This window comes from Herpailurus yagouaroundi, unplaced genomic scaffold (assembly GCF_014898765.1).
Source record: "Herpailurus yagouaroundi ecotype Mexico unplaced genomic scaffold, PumYag 221, whole genome shotgun sequence".
NCBI lineage: Eukaryota > Metazoa > Chordata > Mammalia > Carnivora > Felidae > Herpailurus > Herpailurus yagouaroundi.
Window position 1 is genome coordinate 14868058 of NW_024412452.1, and position 21710 is coordinate 14889767.

Sequence of the window (21710 nt, forward strand, 5' to 3'; positions counted from 1 at the left end):
CCTGCTGACAGGGCAGAGCCTATTTGGGATTCTCTCTCTCTCTCTCTGCCCCTCTCCCGCTTGCTCTCTCTCTCTCTCTCTCAAAAATAAAGAAATACACTTAAAAATTATTAAAGAATCCATCAAATTGTTTTCCAAAATGTGTTATTCTGCATAAAAATTTCAGTTCTCTATCTTCACCAACACTTGTCATGTCAACATTTTTACTTTTAGCTACATATACTGTATACGTCTGGGTGTTGATTCTATTGCTGTGTTACAAATAACCGTAAATTTAGTGGCTTAAAACAGCACTTAACCGTAATGCTAGTTTAACATGGGGTCTCTCTTCAGGGAATCACAAGGCTGAAATCCAGGTGTCAGCCAGAGTGAGTTCTTGTCTGGAGGTTCTGGGGAAGATTCTGTTTCTGAGGTCATTTATGTTGTTGGTAGAATTCAGTTTCTTGCTCTTGTAGGATTGAGCTCTCTGCTCCTTGGTTTACTGTCCGCTAGAGGCTACTCTTAGCCCTTAGAAGCTGCCTGCATTCAGTGGCATGGGGCTCACTCCCTAGTCGTGAATTCTCATGGTTTGAATCTCTGACTTCCCCTTTTTGCTTTTATTTTATTTTATTAAAAAAAAATTTTTTTTAATGTTTATTTATTTTTGAGAGAGACAGAGACAGAATGCAAGTGGGTTAGGGGCAGAGAGAGAGGAAGACACAGAATCCGAAGCAGACTCCAGGCTCCGAGCTGTCAGCCCAGAGCCTGACACGGGGCTCGAACTCACGAGCTGTGAGATCATGACCTGAGCGAGATCATGACCTGAGCCGAAGTCGGACGCCAACCTGACTGAGCCACCTAGGCGCCCCTCCCCTTTTTGCTTTTAAAAGGCTCTTATGATTAGAACAGACCCACCTGAATAGTCTTATCTTATGGTCAACTAATTTGGAATCTTAATTACATATACAAAATCCCTTTGAGCCAATACCTAGATTAGTATTTGAATAACTGAGAAAAGATGTTTGTATACCTAGGGCTGGGAATTTCAGAGGGCCATCTTAGAATTCTGCATAGCACATAACCATTTGTTCTACATTTTTGGCAACATTTTATATGTCAAGTTTTTAAATTTTAGGCACATATATACTAGTTGCAAGTATTGTATGTAATTGTAGTTTTAATTTTGCATTTCTCTGATGTCCGATATGAAACATATTTTGATGTGCATATTTGCTGTGTCTGTATCTTTTGTTATGAAATGTCTACTCGGGCACCTGCACAGTTAAGCATTTGATTCTTGATTTCTGCTCAGGTCATGATTTCACAGTCATGAGATCGAGCACCCCATGTTGGCTGTGTGCTGGGCATGGAGCCTGCTTAAGATTCACTCTCTTCCACTCCACTCCCTCTGTCCTTCCCCCACTCGCCCTCTCTCTCTAAAATAAAATAGAGTAGAAGAGAATAAAATAAAAATCTACTCTTTTGTCTTTTCCTTTTTAAAATATTGATACCCATTTGTTTTAGCATCATTTGTTGCAAAGGATTTCTTCCCACTGAATTACCTGGACACTTTTGCCAAAAACTTAACCTTTGTGTGTATGTGTGTGTGTGTTCTCCATTTTATTCTGTTCCATTTATCTTTTTATCTAGTCTTACACCAATATCATTCTATTGACGATTCCAGCTTTATAATAATTCTTTAAGTCAGATAGTGTAACTCCTTCAACGTTGTTCTTTTTCAGATTGTTTGGCTACTTAGGTCTGTATGGAAATGCATTTGATTTTTGTATACACCTTGTATTGTGTGGCTTTGTTTCATTCATTTATTAGTTCTGACAGTCTTTTGTAGTTTATTATTTGTGTACATACACAGTCATGTTATCTGCAAGTAAAAGCAGTTTACTTTTCTCTTTCCAATCTGTATGCCTTTTATTTCTTCTCTCTTGCCTTATTGCACTGGTGCAGATACCTTTATCTTGTTCCTGATCTTAGGGAGAAGGCGTTTAGTTGTTCACCATATTAAGTATGTTAGCTTAGGCTTTTTGTAGATAGGCTTAATAGATTGAAGATCTTTGCTGGGTTGTGGTTCTTATGGGTGTTGAAATGTGTCACATGCTTTTGTTTATATATGTTGATGATCATATGGTGTTTTTTATTTTTTAGTCTGTTAGTGTAGTGAATCACATTGATTTTGAATGTTAAACGAAGCTTGCATTGCTGGGATTTTCCTCAGTTGGTCATGAATTTTATTCTCTTTAAAATTGTTTCTGGGGGCGCCTGAGTGCTCATTCAGTTAAGCCTCTGACTTCTGCTCAGGTCATGATCTCATGGTTCGTGGGCTTGACCACTGCGTCAGGCTCTGTGCTGACAGCTCAGAGCCTGGAGCCTGCTTCGGATTCTGTGTCTCCCTCTGTCTTTGTCCTTCCCCCGCTCATGCTCTGTCTCTGTCTCTGTCTCTGTCTCTCTCTCTCAAAAATTAATAAATATTAAAAATTTTTTTTTCTGGATTTACTCAGATATTGTTAATGATTTTTGTATCCACTGTCGTGAAGAAGTATGGGAGTATAGTTTCCTTTTTTATAATGTAATGTTATTCTCTGATTTTGGTACGAAGGTAACACTAGCCTCATTAAATGAGTTTAAGAACTATTCCTTCCTTCTGCTTTTTGAAAGAATTTGTGTAGGGTTGGCATGTTTTTGTACTTGGAATATATGATTGAACTGAGCAGTGAAGCAATCCGGGTCTGTAGTTTTCTTTGTAAGAAACTTTTAAACTCAAATTCAGTGTATTTTAAGAGCTCTAGAGCTGTTCAGCATTTCTTTTTTCTCTTGAGCCAGTTTTGTCATATGGGCCTTCAAGAAACTTGTCCATTTATCTTAGTTATAAAATTTTTTTTTATAGCATTGTTTAGAAAATTCCTTTATTTTTCTTTTCATGTCTGTAGGATTTGTATTGATTTGCCTGAGGGATTACTTACTGACCTTTTCCAAAAAAGTTTTTGTCTATCGATTTTTCTTTGCCCATTTCTATTTTATTAATTTCTCATTTTTTTTCTTTCTTTAGGTTTAACTTCTTCTTTTTCTAGCCTTTTACTTTGGGAACAGATCATTATGTTTTGGACTTTCTCTTGTAATGGCATTTTCCTCAAAACACTGCTTAACCTATATCTTACAAGTTCTGATGGGTTCTGTTTTCATTCTATCCAAAGCATTTTCTGATTTCTCTTTGTCATTTCCTCTGTGACTCCTGGGTTATTAGAATTGTGCTTTGTTTCCAAATATTTGATTATTCCCAAATATCTTTCTAGTTTAATTATATCATAATGGAAGAATATATTCTGTATGATTTTAGGCCTTTCAATTTATTGATACTTTTTTTGAGGCTCAGAATAATGGCTTTGTGAATGTTCCATGTTCATTAGAAAAGAATATTCTGCTGGTTTAGGACATGTTAGTTGATCGTGTGTGTTCAAATCTTCTATAACTTTATTTTTTTGTTCTATTTGTTTTCTTTCAGTTACTGTGAGAGAAATATTAAAATCTCCAAAATGATTGACTGTTTTCCTTTCCATTCTTTAATTAGTACTTGCTTTCATTTATTTTGAAGCTGTGTTAACTGTGTGTGTGTGTGTGTGTGTGTGTGTAGACCTAATTACAGTATGGGAGGCTCGGGGGTTCCCCACACATCCGCACAATTTCTGGACATTAGTTAGATGTCCTACAATTCAATTCTGACACTGTCTACCTAGACATAGCATTTGATTCTACAGGTGAAGGGCTCAGTCCTGCAAGACTGCCTCTGTCTCTCTCCTTCAGATGCCAGTTAACATATCTAGATTGTCTCCTGGGGTTCTGACCAACCTGGTATAGTTGGAAGGATAAAATGACCCCCGTTTTGGGTTTGATTAATTTGCTAGAGTGACTCATAGGACTCAGGGAAACACTTTATTTACTAAATCACAGTTTATTATAAGGATATAACTTAGGAATGGCCAAATGGAAGGGACACATGAGGCAAGATACATAGGAAAGGGTGTGCCCTCTCCAGGTGCTCCACTCTCCCTGCATCTTTTCGTGTTCACCAACTTGGAAGTTCTCTGAACCCTGTCCTTTTGGGTTTTTATGATGTCTTAGTTACATAGCTACAGTTGATTAAATCATTGCTCTTTGGTGATTAATTCATCCTGTAGCCCCCCCTCCCCAAAGGTCAGAGGGTAGTGGGGCTAAAATTACAGCCTTCTAATCATATAATTGGTTCTCCTGGCAACCAGACAGTCCCTATCTTTAGGTGCTCTCTCACAGTCCCCTCCTTAACATAAGACATCTTTATAGTTCTCACTTAAGAAATTCTGACGGTTTTAGAATCTCTATGCTAGAAACAAAACTAAATACATTTTTTTATTATAAATCACAATAGACTTAGTATCATTACATCTTCCTAATGAATCCACTCTTTTAACATTATATAGCCCTCTATATCCCTGATAATGTATTACTTGTTCTGGATTCTGCATTTTCCATTGTTACTAGCCACTGTATGCTTCTTTCGATTAATACTTTTGTGGTATATCTTTCTGTCTTTTTAGTTTTAACCTACCTCTAACTTGTTTTTAAGGTAGGCTTCTTATAGATAGTGTACAGTTGTGTCTTTAATTGTAATTACTACAATGTTTACCCTTAACATAGTATCATTCTCAAAATGTTTGGATTTAAATCTGCCATTCTGATATTGTACTTTGTTTTTTCCACACTTGATTTTTGTTTCTTTTATCCTATTTGCCTCCCTTTAGATTGAGTATTCTTTATGATACTGTTGTATTTATCTTTTTATTAAAAAACAGTTGCTGGGCTCCTGGGTGACTCATTCGGTTTGGCATTTGACTTCGGCACAGGTCATGATCTCGCGGTTCACGAGTTTAAGCCCCGTGTGGGCTCTGTGTTGGTAGCTCAGAGCCTGGAGCCTGCTTCGGATTCTGTGTCTCCTGCTCTCTCTGCCCCTTGCCCACTCACACACTCTCTCTCTCTTTCTCTTTCTCTCTCTCTCTCAAAAATAAACATTAAAAAAATTTTTTTTTAAATTAAAACAGTTGCTGTAGGGTTTTTAATACACATTTTTTTTTTTTTAATGTTTATTTATTTTGAGAGAGCAGAGGAGAGGCGGGGGCAATGAGACAGGGAGAGCGAGAAGCCCACGCAGGCTCCATGCTGTCAGTGCAGAGCCTTACACAGGCTCATACTCGTGAACTGTGAGATCATGACCTGAGCTGAAATCAAGAGTCAGACAGTCAGCCCAACCAACTGAGCCACTTAGGGCGCCCCTATCATATACATCTTTAACATTATGCTCTACTTTCAAATAACATTGTAATGTTTCCTTCATAGTGCAAGATCTTGACAACATACATCATTCCTCTCTCTCATATTTGTGCTGCTGTTGTCACACATTCTACTTCTATGTACATGTTATATACCCCACAATACATTGTTACTATGTTTGTGTTAAGTAAGTTAATTATATTTTAAAGATATTTAAAAATGAGAAAAAAGTCTTTTATATTTACATACAAATATACCTTTTTTTTTTTTAAAGTTTATGTATTATTGAGAGAGCGTGCGAGCAGGGGAGGGGCAGAGAGAGAGAGAGAGAGGGAGACACAGAATCCTAAGCAGGCTCCAGGCTCCGAGCTGTCAGCACAGAGCCCCATGTGAGGCTTGAACCCACAGACTGTGAGATCATGATCCGAGCAGAAGTCAGACATTTAACTGACTGAGCCACTCAGGCGCCCCACAAATTTATCTTTTTGGTGATCTTCATTTCCTGGTCTAGAATCAGATTTCCATTTAGTACAATTTTTCTTATGCCTGAAGAATATTCTTATGACGTTTCTTGTACTGCACATGCATTGGAGCTTAATTCTTTCAGTTTTTGGTTATCTGGGGAAAACATTTTCCTTGATACTTGAAAGATTTTTTTACCAGGCACAAGACTGTTCAGGTTGAGGTTGAAGTAACCTTTTGGATATATAGATTTTAAGTTTAGGAGATAGATGAGGCATTCAGTATTGGTGGAAAAGCACTGAAGGGCTCTAGCTGGGCTGGTCCTTGGGTCTTGTGGATGTTGGCTAGCTGGGAATAATGTGGATAGAGGATTGATGGTATTATTTATAAAGAAGTGATAATGCTGTGAAGGTTAGTGGGTGGGAGAAATAAGGACTGGGTTTCAGAGTCGTCCTTGAAACTACCATATAACTCTTTTGCCCTCACTTTTTTTTTTCTAAGTTTTATTTATTTAAGTAATCCTTGTACCAAATGTGGGGCTTGAACTCTTAACCCCTAGATCAAGAGTTGCATGCTCCTCTGACTGAGCCAGCCAGGTGCCCCATGCCCTCACTTCTAAGACAATTATAACATTAATCATTATCATAAAACACACACACAACTCAGAATGACAATTAAAAGTGTCATTATACTCTTTTGAGAATGTTTCAAGAAACATACTTTAAGGTAGAGTGAGATTTTTTTTTAAAGCATATATAAAATTTTAGGTATGAAATACGTATGTGAGGCAGTAAAAGATAGGAATCATTAGAGTCTTAAAATCAAGTAAGGGGCAGAATAAGCAAAACTCTATCTCTGTTCATTACTAATGGTCCGGTTTTATTAATGTTTGCTATTTCTTCTTAAATATTTTCTTAATGTTTATTTTTGAGAGCGAAAGAGAGACAGAGTATGAACTGGGTAGGGCAGAGGGAGACACCGAATCTGAAGTAGATTCCAGACTCTGAGCTTTCCACGCAGAGCCTGATGCAGGGCTTGAACTCACAAACCATGAGATCATGACCTGAGCTGAAGTCAGAGGCTTAATTGACTGAGCCACCCAGATGCCGCTGTTTATCATTTTCTTCTATCTCTAATATATATTTGATATTAAAATATTTTATCAACATTTTATATGCTTTATTGAAAGTTGACAAGTGCAGCTGTTAAATACAGTGACACCTTACAACTGTGTAGAGAACATGCACAGAAACAAATGCGTATAACTACTCTATAGGTAATATGCAGAAACCCCTACTGGGAGATCCATTTCATTAGCTAGAATGGATCATTTTTCAAAGTATTCAACCAGCTCAATCAAAAGACTTCAGTGAACAGGAATTTACTTCAAGATATTCAGCAACTAGAAGAGTTCAGATTACACAAAGTGACTGACAATGCCAGATTCTTAAAATTTCTTCAGGTGTAGTTTTCTTCATGTAGCATTTTTTCTGTAGATCTCTGTATAAAAGACAATTCACACCTCTTCAGACATCTAGATTTCAATCTGTACAAGATAAATAGTAGTTACAGCCCTCTATTGTACAAAATAGTTCCACTCCATACACAAATATACAATAAGCAAAACAACCTTCATGGTAAGATAGCCTGGGTCCCAGCTACCTGTCACCATCTCAAAGAATTTTGTGTCATCTACTGTTTTAGAAAGAGGCACAGTACTATCATTTTATGGATTTTTGATGACAGTCGTCAATTTGTATGATGAACTATGTTTCCCCTCATCTTAGGTGAGACTATGTGTCAGTCTTTACTCTGACCTCCCTTTCAAGTTCCTCATGGGGAAGAGGAGAGAGGAAAGTCCACTGGAGCCCCACTGCTTCTAACCCCATGGAGTATACTACGTGCAAGCAGGAGAGAACTCTTGGGAGCAGGGATGGGGAGCAGGGAAGGGATGATGGAAAGGCACACAGCTCCTCAGCATGAATGGAACCACTTCTCACATATCTGCCAAGCTGCAGGAAGTCCCAGTATATCCATGCTAATTATTTGATTAACCTTTAATTCACCCAACTAAGAAATTTCTTCAAGCCAAAAGCACATGAGTGTTTAATACTGGAAAACAGACACAATGGCATAGGTCAGCTTCACTTCTCTTGTGCAGTGAGCAGTGAAATGGGTGACTGTAGAGGTGGATGGATTCCGCCTTGTACATCTTCTCTGGTCTGTTCAGTTCAGACAGCAGCAGCCAGTTCTTCAGGGGCATGGGAGGCTATGCAGTTGGTCCTGAGCCCTGGAACGCTGGCTGGGCTGGGGGCTGTGTGGTCACAGGGCGGGAGCCAGTCTGCAGCTGGGCCTGAAACTGGGCAAGCTGCTCAGGACTGGCCAGTGTCTTCAGCAGATTGTTTTCCTGCTCCAGGGAATTTTTCTCTATTAGTTCTTTGATTTGCTCTTTAAGGGTTTCCACTTCCTCTCTAACCACATACATCAGATGGCTTTTCACCAGATCCATAGCTTGCTCGATTTTGTTGTCAATAGCTACCACACTTGCACCCAAGGAGCTACTGTCAAGTCTCACAGAAGTGTTTTCAGTCTCCAGCAAGGATGACAAGAAAGAAATTGAAAAATGTCTCAGTTGGTGAACTCCTAGATCCATCACCACTGGTCTACACCATTGGGATTTCATGCAACTGCAGCCACAAACAGCCTCACGGGAAAAAGGAATACCAGCAGCCTTGTTTGAGCTAGATAAAAATCTTCTAGCTTTTTGCAGCCCAGGGAGAAACAGAAAACAGCAGCCCTGGTTTAAAGAAACCCAGCTTCTGGGGCTTGGTGATCCCAGGAAGATGCTGATCCCACTGCTGTGTGGAGAAGCCTCTGAGGTCTACCGCCGGGCTCCACTAAGGCTTTTCAATATTAAAATATTGTTAATGTTTATTTTTTATTTTTTTAACATTTTATTTATTTTTGAGACAGGGAGAGACAGAGCATGAACAGGGGAGGGTCAGAGAGAGGGAGACACAGAATCTGAAACAGGCTCCAGGCTCTGAGCTGTCAGCACAGAGCCCGACGCAGGGCTCGAACTCATGGACCGCGAGATCATGACGTGAGCTGAAGTCAGCCGCTTAACCGACTGAGCCACCCAGGCGCCCCTAATGTTTATTTTTTAAAGAGGGGGAGAGAGCACGTGCTCAAGTAGGGGAGAGACAGAGAGAGAGGGAGACAGAATCTGAAGCAGGCTCCAGGCTCTGAGCTGTCAGCACAGAGCCCGATATGGGTCTTGAACCCATGAACTGTGAGATCATGACCTGAGCTGAAGTTGGACACTTAACCTACTGAGCCACCCAGGCGCCTCAATATATATTTGATATTTAAAGTAACCTTAAATTAACCAGTTCTGGAAAATTGCAGTTATCTGCTATAATTTTCAAGGAAAAAACTAATTAATGATTGGTAGCATGCATGATAAGAATTGAAGATGCTAGCTAATTTACGGGATAACCTTTCTTAGACTTCAAATTTACATAGTGTAAGATAACTTTTTAGGAGTTTAAAAACTAGTGAGCCAGACTAGAATGTTCTTTTCAGACTGTATTCAATAACTTCACAGGCTATTGTAAGTATATTCATATATTAATCCTATTGCACATGTTGCTAGGTAGGGTCAAGATTAGGTAAATGGAATATAGGATGTGTAGTACTCTGATTTTATAACTGAACTTTAAAAATTCAGTTTACATTAATTTAAATTCTGTAGACTTTAAAAGGATTTTCATTGTTTTTATCTCACGTGAGTCTGTTTTACTAGAAGTTTTTACTGTTTTAGATTTAGAACTGGTTTCATCACTGATCAAATGATGTGATCATCCACCAGGTACTTTGACCTCCCTAGGGTCAGTTCATTAAGAATTGTTAAATGTGGGCTTTTGACTGGGTCTGTAGTTTTTCTAGAGCTCTTTTTTCCTTAAATAAATTCACATGGAATCCTGGATAGTAAATAGATGGTTGGTTTTATATATTTTATAAGTTAGGAGTTCAGATAAATTATATCAACTTGGAATTTACCCATGAGATAAGACTTTTCAAAAGAAAAATTTGAATTGGCTGCCTTACATTGGACCCATCTTCCTATTAATATTTGTTTTATTTTAGTTGCGTGGCATATAGAAGATAGTAGGTATAAATGCTAATAGTTTTTTTTTTTTTCCTTTTTAACAGCTTTACACTCTCAGGAAACTCTTCATTTAAATATATGTGGCAGGAGAAACTATTCTGACTTTTGTCCCAAAATGAATTTACTCAGCAAGACAGAACATTGACAGTCTCCTGTGTTTTAAAATTATACAATCCATATGTTTAGGGCATTAAAAATATTTAAAGTAAATTTTAGTCAAGGGTTTGTATAAGTCATAATGTCAGAGACCCAACTCAGGCCTGTTGTGATTTGAGAGCTCTTTATATCCTATTTTATGATTTTTTTCTTATCAAAAAATGATAATTTATAGACCTAGATACATTGGTTTTTGGCTTATTTCCCTATGTTTGTGACTCAGAATATTTAAACCTTTTAAAGACATTCGTACCAATTTTGTGACTAATTATTATTTATTTCTTTCTCCAGGGAAATGAGGCAAGTTATCCTTTGGAAATGTGCTCACACTGTAAGTCACATATTCTTGTTATCAAGAATTTCTTTTATTTACACATCTCTCTCTATATATGTATATATCATACACCTCTGTATATCTACATAGTAAAGTTAACCCTTAACTATTTAAAATGAGTAATGAATTTGACTTTGTCTTTTAAAGTTATCAGAGCAGGGAACTGTTTTTGTTTTGTTTTTTTTTTTTAATAGAGCTGCTCTTTATTATCTGTATTGTGCTGTAGTTACAAATCAGCCCTCAGATCTCAGTGGCGTAACCCAACAGAAGGTTTTCAGATTAACAAAGTTTCAGGTAAACAGTTAATTTACTTATCCTTTGGTTATATAAAATAAAGTGTGTTGAAGGCAAAACTTTGATAGACCAAATAGCTATTGCCAAAGATGTTTCTCAGAGGAGTGAAGAGTATAAGAAGTGTGGGGTGGTCTGGTTCTTTCTGAGTGTACTGGAGAATGTAAAGAAAGAAAATGACAGTTTTTGAAATTCTTGATTTAAGGATCAGAGCACTAGGGAGCTTATATAAAAATCATAAAGTCTCTTGTATGGAAGAGCAGTGATTGGGAAAGGGAGAGATCTTTAGAATTGGAATAGGGACTGTTGGTAAGTTCAGATGGCATCACGAGGTCCCAGGATACCCAAACAGTTCTGAACCTTCCTTGCCATTTCTATTAGATGTAACTGGTCCTTCCCCATTTGGAGACATTATCTTGTAATGAAGTGTCACTTGGTTTGTTTGTCACTTTCCCAGTTGCCCTTTGTTTCATTAGTCTCCTTTCTTTTCCCAAAACCTGTGTTAATTTCATTCTCTTCAACACCTTTGCTTGCTTATGCGCTCTGGGTAGAATGCTGTTCTATCAGCTCTTTATTTGACGTTGTTGTCATTCAGCTGTCAGCATAAATGTCACCCCTTTGGAGATGTTTTTTCTCTCTCTGCTTAGATTCTCTGTCATGAATAGTACCCCATTTATTTTCTTTGTAGCAGTTATAATAAGCTGAAATTATTTATCATTTCATCTTACATTTTGTAACTTCTATAATTTGTTTTTAAATGCTTATTCATTTATTTTGAGAGAGAGCGTGTGAGCAGGGGAGAGAGGCAGACAGAGGGAGAGAGAATCCCATGCAGGCATTGAGCTTGTCAGTACACAGCCCAACACAGGGTTCGGTCCCATGAGCTGCAAGATCACAACCTGAGCATACATTGTTGACAAATAATGCATACACTGTTAAAGCTGCCCCTTTCAGTTTTATCTTCAGAACTTAATAGTAAGTCTTCTTTCTTACTACGTCATCTATGCTTTGATGAAACTGTTGAGCCATGTCACTGAAGATCTGTAGTTGTCAGTGATTGTGTAACCAGCTATGAATCTATCTGGGTTCTTCTACCCAGTTTATAGCTTTTTTTTCTCTGTTCCCTATTTGGTTCACTAGAATAAAATGTGCTTTTATAATATTTTATACATGATTTGGATGATTTCCCCAAAATGAACTTGTCTACATTGAAACCACCAGTTTTCTCCCATCTACATATTGTAGTAAATTTTTTTTGTCATTTAAAAAACTTCTTTAAGTTTTTTTTTTATGTTTATTTTTGAGAGAGAGACACAGAGACAGAGCACAAGTGGGGGAGGAGCAGAGAGAGAGGGAGACACAGAATCTGAAGCAGGCTCCAGGCTCTGACTGTCAGCCCAGGGCCCAATCAATGCGAGGCTCGAACTCAAAACAAACAGTGAGATCATGACCTGAGCCAAAGTTGGACACTCAACTGACTGAGCTACCCAGGAGCCCCTAAAAAAATGTTTTTTAACATTTGTTTATTTTTGAGAGAGAGACAGAGACACAGAATTGGAAGCAGGCTCCAAGCTCTGAGTTGTCAGCGCAGAGCCTGATGCAGGGCTTGAACTCAGGAATCGTGAGGTCATGACCTGAGCCAAAGTCGGACTCCCAACTGACTGAGACACCTAGGCACTCCTGAAAAACTTCTTTATATTATTGGAAGAGGTTAGTGTTATCTGTGAATAACTACCATTATAGATAAGAATGTTAAAACTCATTTTTTTTTAAATTTATTTATTCTTGAGAGAGAGAGTGTGCATGAGCCCGGGAGGGGCAGAGGGGGAGAGAGAGACTCCCATGCAGGATCTGTACTGTCAGTGGGGAGCTAGACTCAAGGCTCGAACTCCTATGAGATCATGACCTGAGCCAAAATCAGGAGTCGGATTTTCACTGACTGAACTACCCAGGTGCCTCTGTTAAAACTAATTCTTGAGGCACTTCACTATTTATATGTCCCTGTTCAGGTTAAATAATGTCTTGCCTTCTCACCTCTTCAAGACTCACCTTAATTCTCTGTTCTTGATGGGTTCTTATGTAATTGTCTCAGGCTTGAGTGGTCTCAGCTCTTCAGGTAGTTACTGTCTGTTTTGTTCCTTTGGTATTTACCTTAAAAAAGGTAAGAAGATTCAGGGCGCCTGGGTGGGTCAGTCAGTTGAGCGTCCAGTTCAGGCCATGATTTCAGAGTTCGTGGGCTTGAGCCCCACATCGGGCTCTGTGCTGACAGCTCAGAGCCTTGGAACCTGCTTCGAATTCTGTGTCTCTCTCTCTCCACTCCTCCCCCACTCATGTTCTGTGTGTCTCTCTCAAAAATGAATAAACATTTAAAAAATTAAAAGTAAGGGGTGCCTGGGTGGCGCAGTCGGTTAAGCATCCGACTTCAGCCAGGTCACGATCTCGCGGTCCGTGAGTTCGAGCCCCGCATCGGGTTCTGGGCTGATGGCTCAGAGCCTGGACCCTGTTTCTGATGCTGTGTCTCCCTCTCTCTCTGCCCCTCCCCCGTTCATGCTTTGTCTCTCTCTGTCCCAAAAAAATAAATAAACGTTAAAAAAAATTTTTTTTTTAAATAAAAAATTAAAAGTAAGAAGATGGTAAATTATATTCTGCAAGGTACTGTCTTCAGCCTTGTGATATACGGATAAAGTAAGCACCCACAAAGTACTTACAGTCTGGCTATTGGGTAAAATTATTATAGTACAAGTAAACCATTATGAAAAATAAAAATTCTAAGGAGGGAAAATTACTTTTGGTTACAGAAGTTAAGAGCTTTGTGGATGGGGTGATGGAATTGGTTTTGAAAGCTACATAAGATTCGAATGCTGATTAATTCTTTACCTGTCTGGTCCTGTTTGTCTTTTTCAGTCTCCTTAAATTTCATCCAGGTCTTCAACATTCTATCCAAATCCCTTGCATAATCCTTTCCAGTACTCTGCTTTTAATCAATGCCTTGTCTCCTGAGTCTTAAGAAAACTGAAAACATTTTAAGTGTTAGCCTCCTCATGCCCCTCCATCTTCTACCTCTGCCTGCCAGTTTTCTCAGTGCCAGTCCTGCTTAACTGACTCCTCCTGTCAGTGTCAGTTTGGATTATACCCCCTTATTCAAGGTCAGCCTCCTTCCTTGTGCTTTTAACCTCATCCACTCTCATCTCTAGGACCTTATTTTGTTTCTCTGTCTTTTCCTATATATCTTAAGTTTTAGCTCTTCAGTTTACACATATAATCAACTATGCTTTGATTCTGATCCTTCATGTACCTCCTAGTTTTTCTTCACTTTTTCTCCTATTTGAGCTTCTCAAAAAAAGAGCATATACTGTACAGTTATCTCCATTTCCTTATTTCTTTTTTTTTCAACTTTAATTTACTTTTAATAACATGTAGTATTAGATTTTAGAGTAAAAGAAGGCAATAGTGAAACATCTGACAAAATGCAGTTGCATAATTTGGTTAAATGTAAGAATAGTGCCTCTTTACACTATAGAAAATGACCCAGCCAATAAGCAACACAGCATAGATCAAAGACTAAAATTTCACTCTTCCAGTCAAGTTAGGTCACTTAATCTGTCACTACGGATTAAATGTTCATAATGAACATAATTTCTGAATCTCAGAATACCCCAGAGATGAAGATATACTAAATATTTCTAAGTTTAACAGAGGTTAAAAAATTTAATAGGTCAGATCAAAAGCTAACAAAAACACTTATATTACAAAAAAAGAAGTCTTGCCACAGTTTGTGTAATAAGTACTGTATACCTAAGTTCAAATTCCAACTCTACCTTTTACTAGCTTTGTGACCTTGAGCACTTAAGTTATTTAACTTTTCAGTACTTTGGTTTCCTCATCTGTAAAATGGTAATAGTACCTGTTGTATAGAATTGTTGTTATTCAGTTAATACATGCAAACTGCTTTCAGCAATGCCTACAACTTACTAAGCACTATAAAGTGTTTGCCAATATCACTAATTAGAACAGCAGTATTCTGGATGTTAATGCTCTTGTCAAGACCAGGGAAAGAACTTTGAGTCACCAGGTTGTACTCACATAGTATCTATTTCCTTATTTTTGCTAATTTCTTGGCCTGCTGCAATCTGGCTTTTATCTTTTACTACTCTAATGAAACTGTTACTCTTAAAGTCAATTTCATTTTATTGACACATTGACTATTTGCCAAACCTGATGGATTAAAAACACCTGTAAAATCATTTGTGCTGTTTTGGGGAAATTGGAGCATGATTGTTTAATATCAAGGAGTTATTAATTTATTATTTTTTCAAGTAGTGTTATTGTGATGTTTTTAAAAATAATGTCTTTTAAAGATAATACTGAAGTTACAAGGAAATGATATGTCTGGAATTTGCTCTAAGATAATTGAAGTGGGTGTATAAATAAGATTTCTCATGTGTTAATGGTTGAACAGTTGGATGATAGGTATATGGAATTCATTAAACTAGTCTCTCACCTTTGTATGTGTTTGAAATTTTCCATTATTAAAAGTTTTTTTTTTTTTTTTTTTAATTAGAGAGAGTGCAAGCTGGGGGGCGGGGTGGGCAGAGGATCAGAAGCGGGCTCCATGTGACAGCAAAGAGCCCAGTGTGGGGCTTGAACTCATGAACCTTGAGATCATGACCTGAGCCGAAGTCGGGCGCTCAATCAACTGAGCCACACAGGTGCCCCCAGAAGTTTTTTGTTTTGTTTTATTTTTTAATGAATGGAAAAAGGGAGGAGGAAGAAACTAAAAGTAATATCAAGGAGCAATAATTAATTTATAGCTAAGTATGGCATATGCAGCACAGCAAGCTTTAATAATAAGAGGGTATTTTTAAGCTCATTTTCACCAATAAAGGAATTGAGGCCTTGGCAGTAAAAGCATAAGTGCAATACCTGGCATAGAGCAGATGCTGAATAAATATCTGTTGACTGAATAAGCTAGTTAGAACTCAGAGCTGGACTACATAGACAACTACTTGGATAATTTTAAAGGCTGTACCTTTAGGAAAACCCAGTGGTTACCAGTCACCCCATTTATTTTCATAAATAGTCACAACAAATACTTATATGGCATTTAACATGTGCCAGGCATTATTCTAAGCACTTCACATATATTAACCTTTTTAATCTTTACAATAGCCTCATGAAAGAGGTTTACTTTCCCTGCTATATAGATGAGAAAACAGGCAGAGAGACCTTCACTAACAGACTTAAGGCCACACAACAATAGGAAAAGTAACAAAACTATGAGTTGATCTCAAGTAGTCATGCTCCAGAGTCATATTTTTTTTTTAATGTTTATTTTAGAGAGTGTGTGGGTGTGCATGAGTGGGGGAGGGGCAGAGGGAGGGAGAGAGACAGACAGACAGACAGACAGACAGACATATAGACAAAGGATCCAAAAAGTAGGCTCTGTGCTGACAGTAGAGATTGTCAGGGCTCTAACTCCCAAACCATAAAATTATGATCTGGGCCAAAGTCAGACGCTTAACCGAACCAGCCACCCAGGCATACCATGGTTATATTTTTAATCACAATACTATGTAGTCTTCCGTATAGTAAATATTACATGATTAATGTTACGTTTGTGTTTACATGAATGATTTTAGACAAAACTGGATTGTCTAATATGTAGATAAGTATTCTTCTATTGTCTCACAATTCAGCATTTACTTTTTATTGAGTTAAATTATTCTAAGCCATTGTGACTTTGGCTAACTTGTCTGGACCAGGAAATGTATACTCTCTTGGGTGATTTGTTCAAAGATGGGACCTTAGTTGTAACTTGGCATGGTAACTTGGAAAAGTGACTCAGTGCAAGATACTACTTTAGATAGTTTAAGCAGAGGACTAAAATGGGGGAATAGTTGGAGGTATGAGTGGAAAATCAGATTCAGCTAATTTTTACTGCTGATAAAACCAGTATAATTCTGAATGTTTTTGATAAAATTGGTAAATATAGGGCTTATTTTGTAAACTGAATGTAGATGAAAGACTAAGAAATCTTCTATCTAAAAAGATGTCTCAGTTTTCTTTCATTAGAAGGTGACCCAAGAAGAGCTTGGCAGACTCTGAAGGCATGTCTTTTGCATAAAGAACTATAAGACATCATTAGCCTATAGGACACTGCTCTCATTTTGAGTAAACAGTCTCGTAGTCAGGCAGTTTTGTTTCTGTTTTGAGTATTTACAGGTGACTTGAAAGTGTGGAGATAATTGACCTTACTTTGTGCTGTTAATTTCTGCTCTCAATCAGATGGTCTCAGGGAAATTTACATGTTCATATTCTTTGATCTAGTTTTTTTTTTGTTATGAAAACAAAACTTTTTCAAAGAAAAAGTTCCTCTAAATTTAATTTCCTCTTTTTCTGCATTCTTTTTTTCCTTTCTTATTTGAACTAGCTTAATTCCATTCAGTTTTTTTTTTTTTAATTTACATCCAAATTAGCATATAGTGAAACAATGATTTCAGGAGTAGAATCCTAAGCCCCTTCCTTACACATTTAGCCCATCCCTGCTCCCACAACCCCTCCAGCAACCCTCAGTTTGTTCTCCATATAAGTCTCTTCTGTTTTGTCCCCTTCCCTGTTTTTATGTTATTTTTGTTTCCTTTCCCTTATGTTTGTCGGTTTTGTCACTTAAAGTCCTCATATGAGTGAAGTCATATGATTTTTGTCTTTCTGACTAATTTCACTTAGCATAATACCCTCCAGGCCCATCCATGTAGTTTTTAAATAATATGTGTTCTAAAGAGTGATTTCTGGTTGACTGTCAAACCTATATTCATCATCTCAAATCTTTGGAGGAAACCTTTTTAATATTTATTGATATTAAATTCAGTTTGAATGTGCACAGGTGAAAATAGTAAAACATTTTATTCCTAAAATGCCATTCAGTATTACTTAAAATTTTTTAAATGTTATTTTTGAGAGAGAGAGAGAGAGAGAGAGAGAGAGAGAGAGACTGTGAGTGGGGGAAGGGCAGAGAGAGAGGGAGATGCAGAATCTGAAGCAGGTTCCAGGCTCCAAGCTGTCAGCACAGAGCCCCACGTGGAGCTTGGAGTCAGGAACTGTGAGATCATGACCTGAGTCGAAGTTGGACACTTAACCGCCTGATCCACCCAGGGACCCTAAAGCTATTTATTTTAAACCTTTTTGTCATTAACTTTGAAATTGACTTCTGTATTTGTTACTTTGATTAAAATGTTCATAAATTCATATCACATAGTCCATGTTTCTTTTTTTTTTTTTTTTTAAGTGTTTATTTAATTTTGAGAGAGGGTGTGGATGTGGGAGGGGCAGAGAGAGAGGGAGACACAGAATCTGAAGCAGGCTCCAGGGTCCAAGTCATCAGCACAGAGCCCGACACTGGGGATCGAACTCCCAAACCATGAGAGCATGACCTGAGCCGAAGTCAGACGCTTAACCGATTGGGCCACCTAGGCGCCCCACATGGTTCATATTTCTTAGTCTACCAGCTATGATTTACCATTTACTTAATTATATAGTGATCCTGAACTCTATTTTACCTAGTCTGCTGAGAATTGCTTATATTCTACTTTCTTTCAGTAAAGCCTTAGAGCTGAGCCATGAAGGCAGGGGAAAAAAAAGTTTTCTAGGGGCCATGGGTGGCTCACTTTGTTAAGCAGTTAAGCATCAGACTCTTGTTTTCAGCTCAGGTCATGATCCCAGGGTTGTGAGATTGAGCCCCGCTTCAGGCTCTGTGCTGAGTGTGGAGCCTGCTTGGGATTCTCCTCCTCTCTCTGCCCCTCCCCTGCTCATGTGCACTTTTTCTAAATAGATAAATAGACATTAAAAAAAAAAAAAGATTTTGAAGTCTTTTAAAGTATAGTGTATGACTTGAACATCTGGGTTTTGAGTTGTTACCGTGACTTGCTGTTATATGTCTCTTTTTTTACAAATACCTGGATTGTCTTCTAGGTTCTAAATATTTTGGGGTTTTTAATAGTAGTCTTGGGGCACCTCGGTAGCTCAGTCCGTTAAGTGTCTGCATTTGGCTCAGGTCATGATCTCATGGTTTGGTGAGTTTGAGCCCCGTGTTGGGCTCTGTGTTGACAGCTGGGAGCCTGGAGCCTGCTTCAGATTCTGTCTTTCTCTCTATCTCTCCAATAAACACAAAAATTTTAGAAGTAGTCTTAATAAAAAGTGAGGTGCTAGACTATCCCATGTTGGTATGGCAGCACTTACAAATTTGTAGTTTTAACAGTGAAGTTCATGACATAGCCTACCACAAATTTGAATAATTTCGTAGGTGATAAGGAGAAGTCAGTTACTTTAGCTGGTGAAAAGGCCTAGCCATCCAGTTAGCAGAAGTATGATAAATTCTTGGATCTCCTTCAGAATGTTAGAGCAAAGAATAAGGAAAAATATACCAAAAAAGAAAGCTTTGTGGCACAAATACAGACAGTAATAGCAACTGCCTAAAGGAAATTTCAAGAGATGTAGTAGATAAAAATAGAAGCAAAACTAATGATTGAAAAGTAGGAGAAAATTTCCCTCACCTGAAAAATAAAATCTTCTGATTGAAAGAGCATTCTGATTACCAAGAAGTTTAGATGAAATATGATCAACATTTAGTCTCAACTTCTTTTGAGAAGTTTACATTTAAAAATTTCAGGAGTGAAAAGAAAATTCTAAAAGCTGCTAGTTGGGGGAAAAATTGCCTAAAAAGAATAGGAGTGTTTTGGCATTGGATTTCTTAGATATTAGAAAGCAGTGGGGCAATTTATTCAAAGTTCTGAGTTCCTAAACCTAGAGTTTGATACCAGCTAAATGATTGTTCAGGTGTGAGATCAAATTAAAGACATTTTCAGAAATTTAGGGACTTTTGGGAAATTTACCTTCTATAAGTTTTTGAATATGTAGTCAGAGAAATGAAATAGAAGTTAAAGCAGATGAGATCCGCAAAACCAAATCTCTAAGACACCAGTGAAAATCACAGGATAATAACTATGCCTATGGGCCTAGAAAGCAGTTGGTACAAATTAGAGCAAGAAACCAGAATTGTCTGTGAAGAGTCTTCAAGAAGAAAGAAAAGAATATAAATTGTGTGCTGGAATTTCTTTTCTTTAAATTTTTGGAATTTCTTAAGGTAAAAGGCAAATCATTATAAGAAAAATAGAGATTGGGTATGTAGTGTGACATTATTGATGATAAACCACGTTAAGCTCTGGAGCAGCCATAAAATCTTGAATAATTGGTGCTAAAAGTAAAAGAAGTCTTAAATATGCATTCTTTTGTAAAAAAAAAATCCCATATTTTGGGGCGAGTTGGGGTTGGGGAGTGGTACAAAGCTTTAAAAAAGTGCAACTAAGTGTTTAAACACAACATGACACAGGAACATGATCCTAGGGTTGTGGGATTGAGCCCTGTGTTGGGCTCCGTACTAAGTGTGGAGCCTGCTTGAGATTTGGTCTTTCTCTGCTTCTGGCCCCTGTCCCCTCTCCAGGAAAACCTGGAGAATGTGATGTGTAATGAATGGTTTGGGATTGAATTTGACTTACAAAACATAGGAAATCTTTAAGAGCTGTGTCTTTTCAGGCTTACACTAGCTTACACAGTGTACACATAGGTTAAAAAAAAAAAAAAGTATGTGGGGTGCCTGGGTGGCTCAGTCGGGTATGCTTCTGACTTTGGCTCCGGTCGTGATCTCACGGCTCCTGAGTTCAAGCCCCACATTGGGCTCTGTGCCGATAGCCCAGAACCTGTTTTGAATCCTCTGTCCCCCTCTCTCTCTGCCTCTCTCCCACTCACACCTTTTCTTTCTCTCTAAATAAACTAAAAAAAAAAAAAAAAAAAAAAAAGTATGACTTGGTTATTAATAACAATGAGAAAACTTGATGAAGATGTGTTTTTATGGTGTTTTAACTATATGCTTTTTCAGTAGGCTAATTATCTATTTTTATTAGAACCACAGTGTAGATAAACCAAAAAGAGAAAAACAACAGCAATACAAACACCTTCAGTAGGAAAACCAGTAATGTATAACCTGGAGAACATCCCAGAAATCTGTGGTTTGATTTTTATTTCTTTGAGATGAGAACATTCTTATTGTTCTCTTTTCTCCACACTTGCCTGAAAATGCATGTTGAGGAACAGCAGTGTTTAGTATCTCTTAGCTTAATCTTCTGTACTAACTATTCAAATGGAACTAACATATGAAAAGAAATTAGATTAGAAAGTATTTCAAGAAGTGCTGTCACTCAGTTTTGCCATCAAGCTTTATAGCATTTGGCAACTTAAATAATTCTCAGAGTCTGTTTCCTCATCTTGAGTTTTCATCTCCAAGGTTTCTTCCAACAATTTACATTACATGGCTTTTCTATGACAAATTTTTTTCTGAAGCTGTTAGCTCTGAAAACAATTTAAAAAAATTTTTTAAGATTATTTTAACTGTGCAGCTTATTTTGACATTTTTGGATAACATTCATTTGCCTGAGTGAGTTCTGGTGTGGTGGATCATTTTGGGTCATATCTTTTATATAAGGTAGGAGGAAGTCTGTGGAACATAACAGTATTCACATTTAGAAGGAACGTTTTAGAAGAAAACACAATTACCAGTATCAGTAACAGAAGAACTGAAATCATTACAGATCCTACAGATGTTAAAAGGGTAACAAGGGAATATTATGAAGAATTTTATGCCAATAAAGTTCTACACCTTAGATTAAATGGAAAAATTTAATCTAAAACAAATACTTAAAACTGACACAACAGTAAAAAAATCTTGATAGAATTATATCTATTAATGAAACTGAATTCTTATTTAAAAACCTTCCCACAAAGAGGGGCACCTGGGTGGCTCAGTCGATTGAGCATCCAACTCTTGATTGCAGCTCAGGTCATGGCCCCAGGGTGGTGGGAGTCAAGCCCTCCATTGGGCTCTGTGCTGAGCATGGAGCCTGCTTAGGATATTTCTCCCCCTCCCCCTCCCCTCTCCCTCTTCCTCTCTCT

At 37.7% G+C, this 21710-nt stretch overlaps 2 protein-coding genes across 3 annotated transcripts in view; one reads left to right on the forward strand and one right to left on the reverse strand.

Moving 5' to 3' along the window:
• Positions 1–21710, forward strand: part of PPP3R1 (protein phosphatase 3 regulatory subunit B, alpha) — a 68759-nt gene that overhangs the window by 25503 nt on the left and 21546 nt on the right. For both annotated transcript variants that reach the window (XM_040458219.1, XM_040458220.1), the window contains exon 2: positions 10376–10415. In XM_040458219.1, coding sequence (XP_040314153.1) covers positions 10376–10415 — 40 coding nt within the window. The remainder of the gene's footprint in view (positions 1–10375; positions 10416–21710) is intronic.
• LOC121019080 (TSC22 domain family protein 1-like) overlaps positions 8012–21710 on the reverse strand; it is a 14248-nt gene continuing 549 nt past the window's right edge. Inside the window, exon 2 of the mRNA XM_040458224.1 lies at positions 8012–8444. Within this exon, the coding sequence (XP_040314158.1) occupies positions 8027–8440 (414 nt within the window). The 5' untranslated portion in view covers positions 8441–8444 and the 3' untranslated portion in view covers positions 8012–8026. The remainder of the gene's footprint in view (positions 8445–21710) is intronic.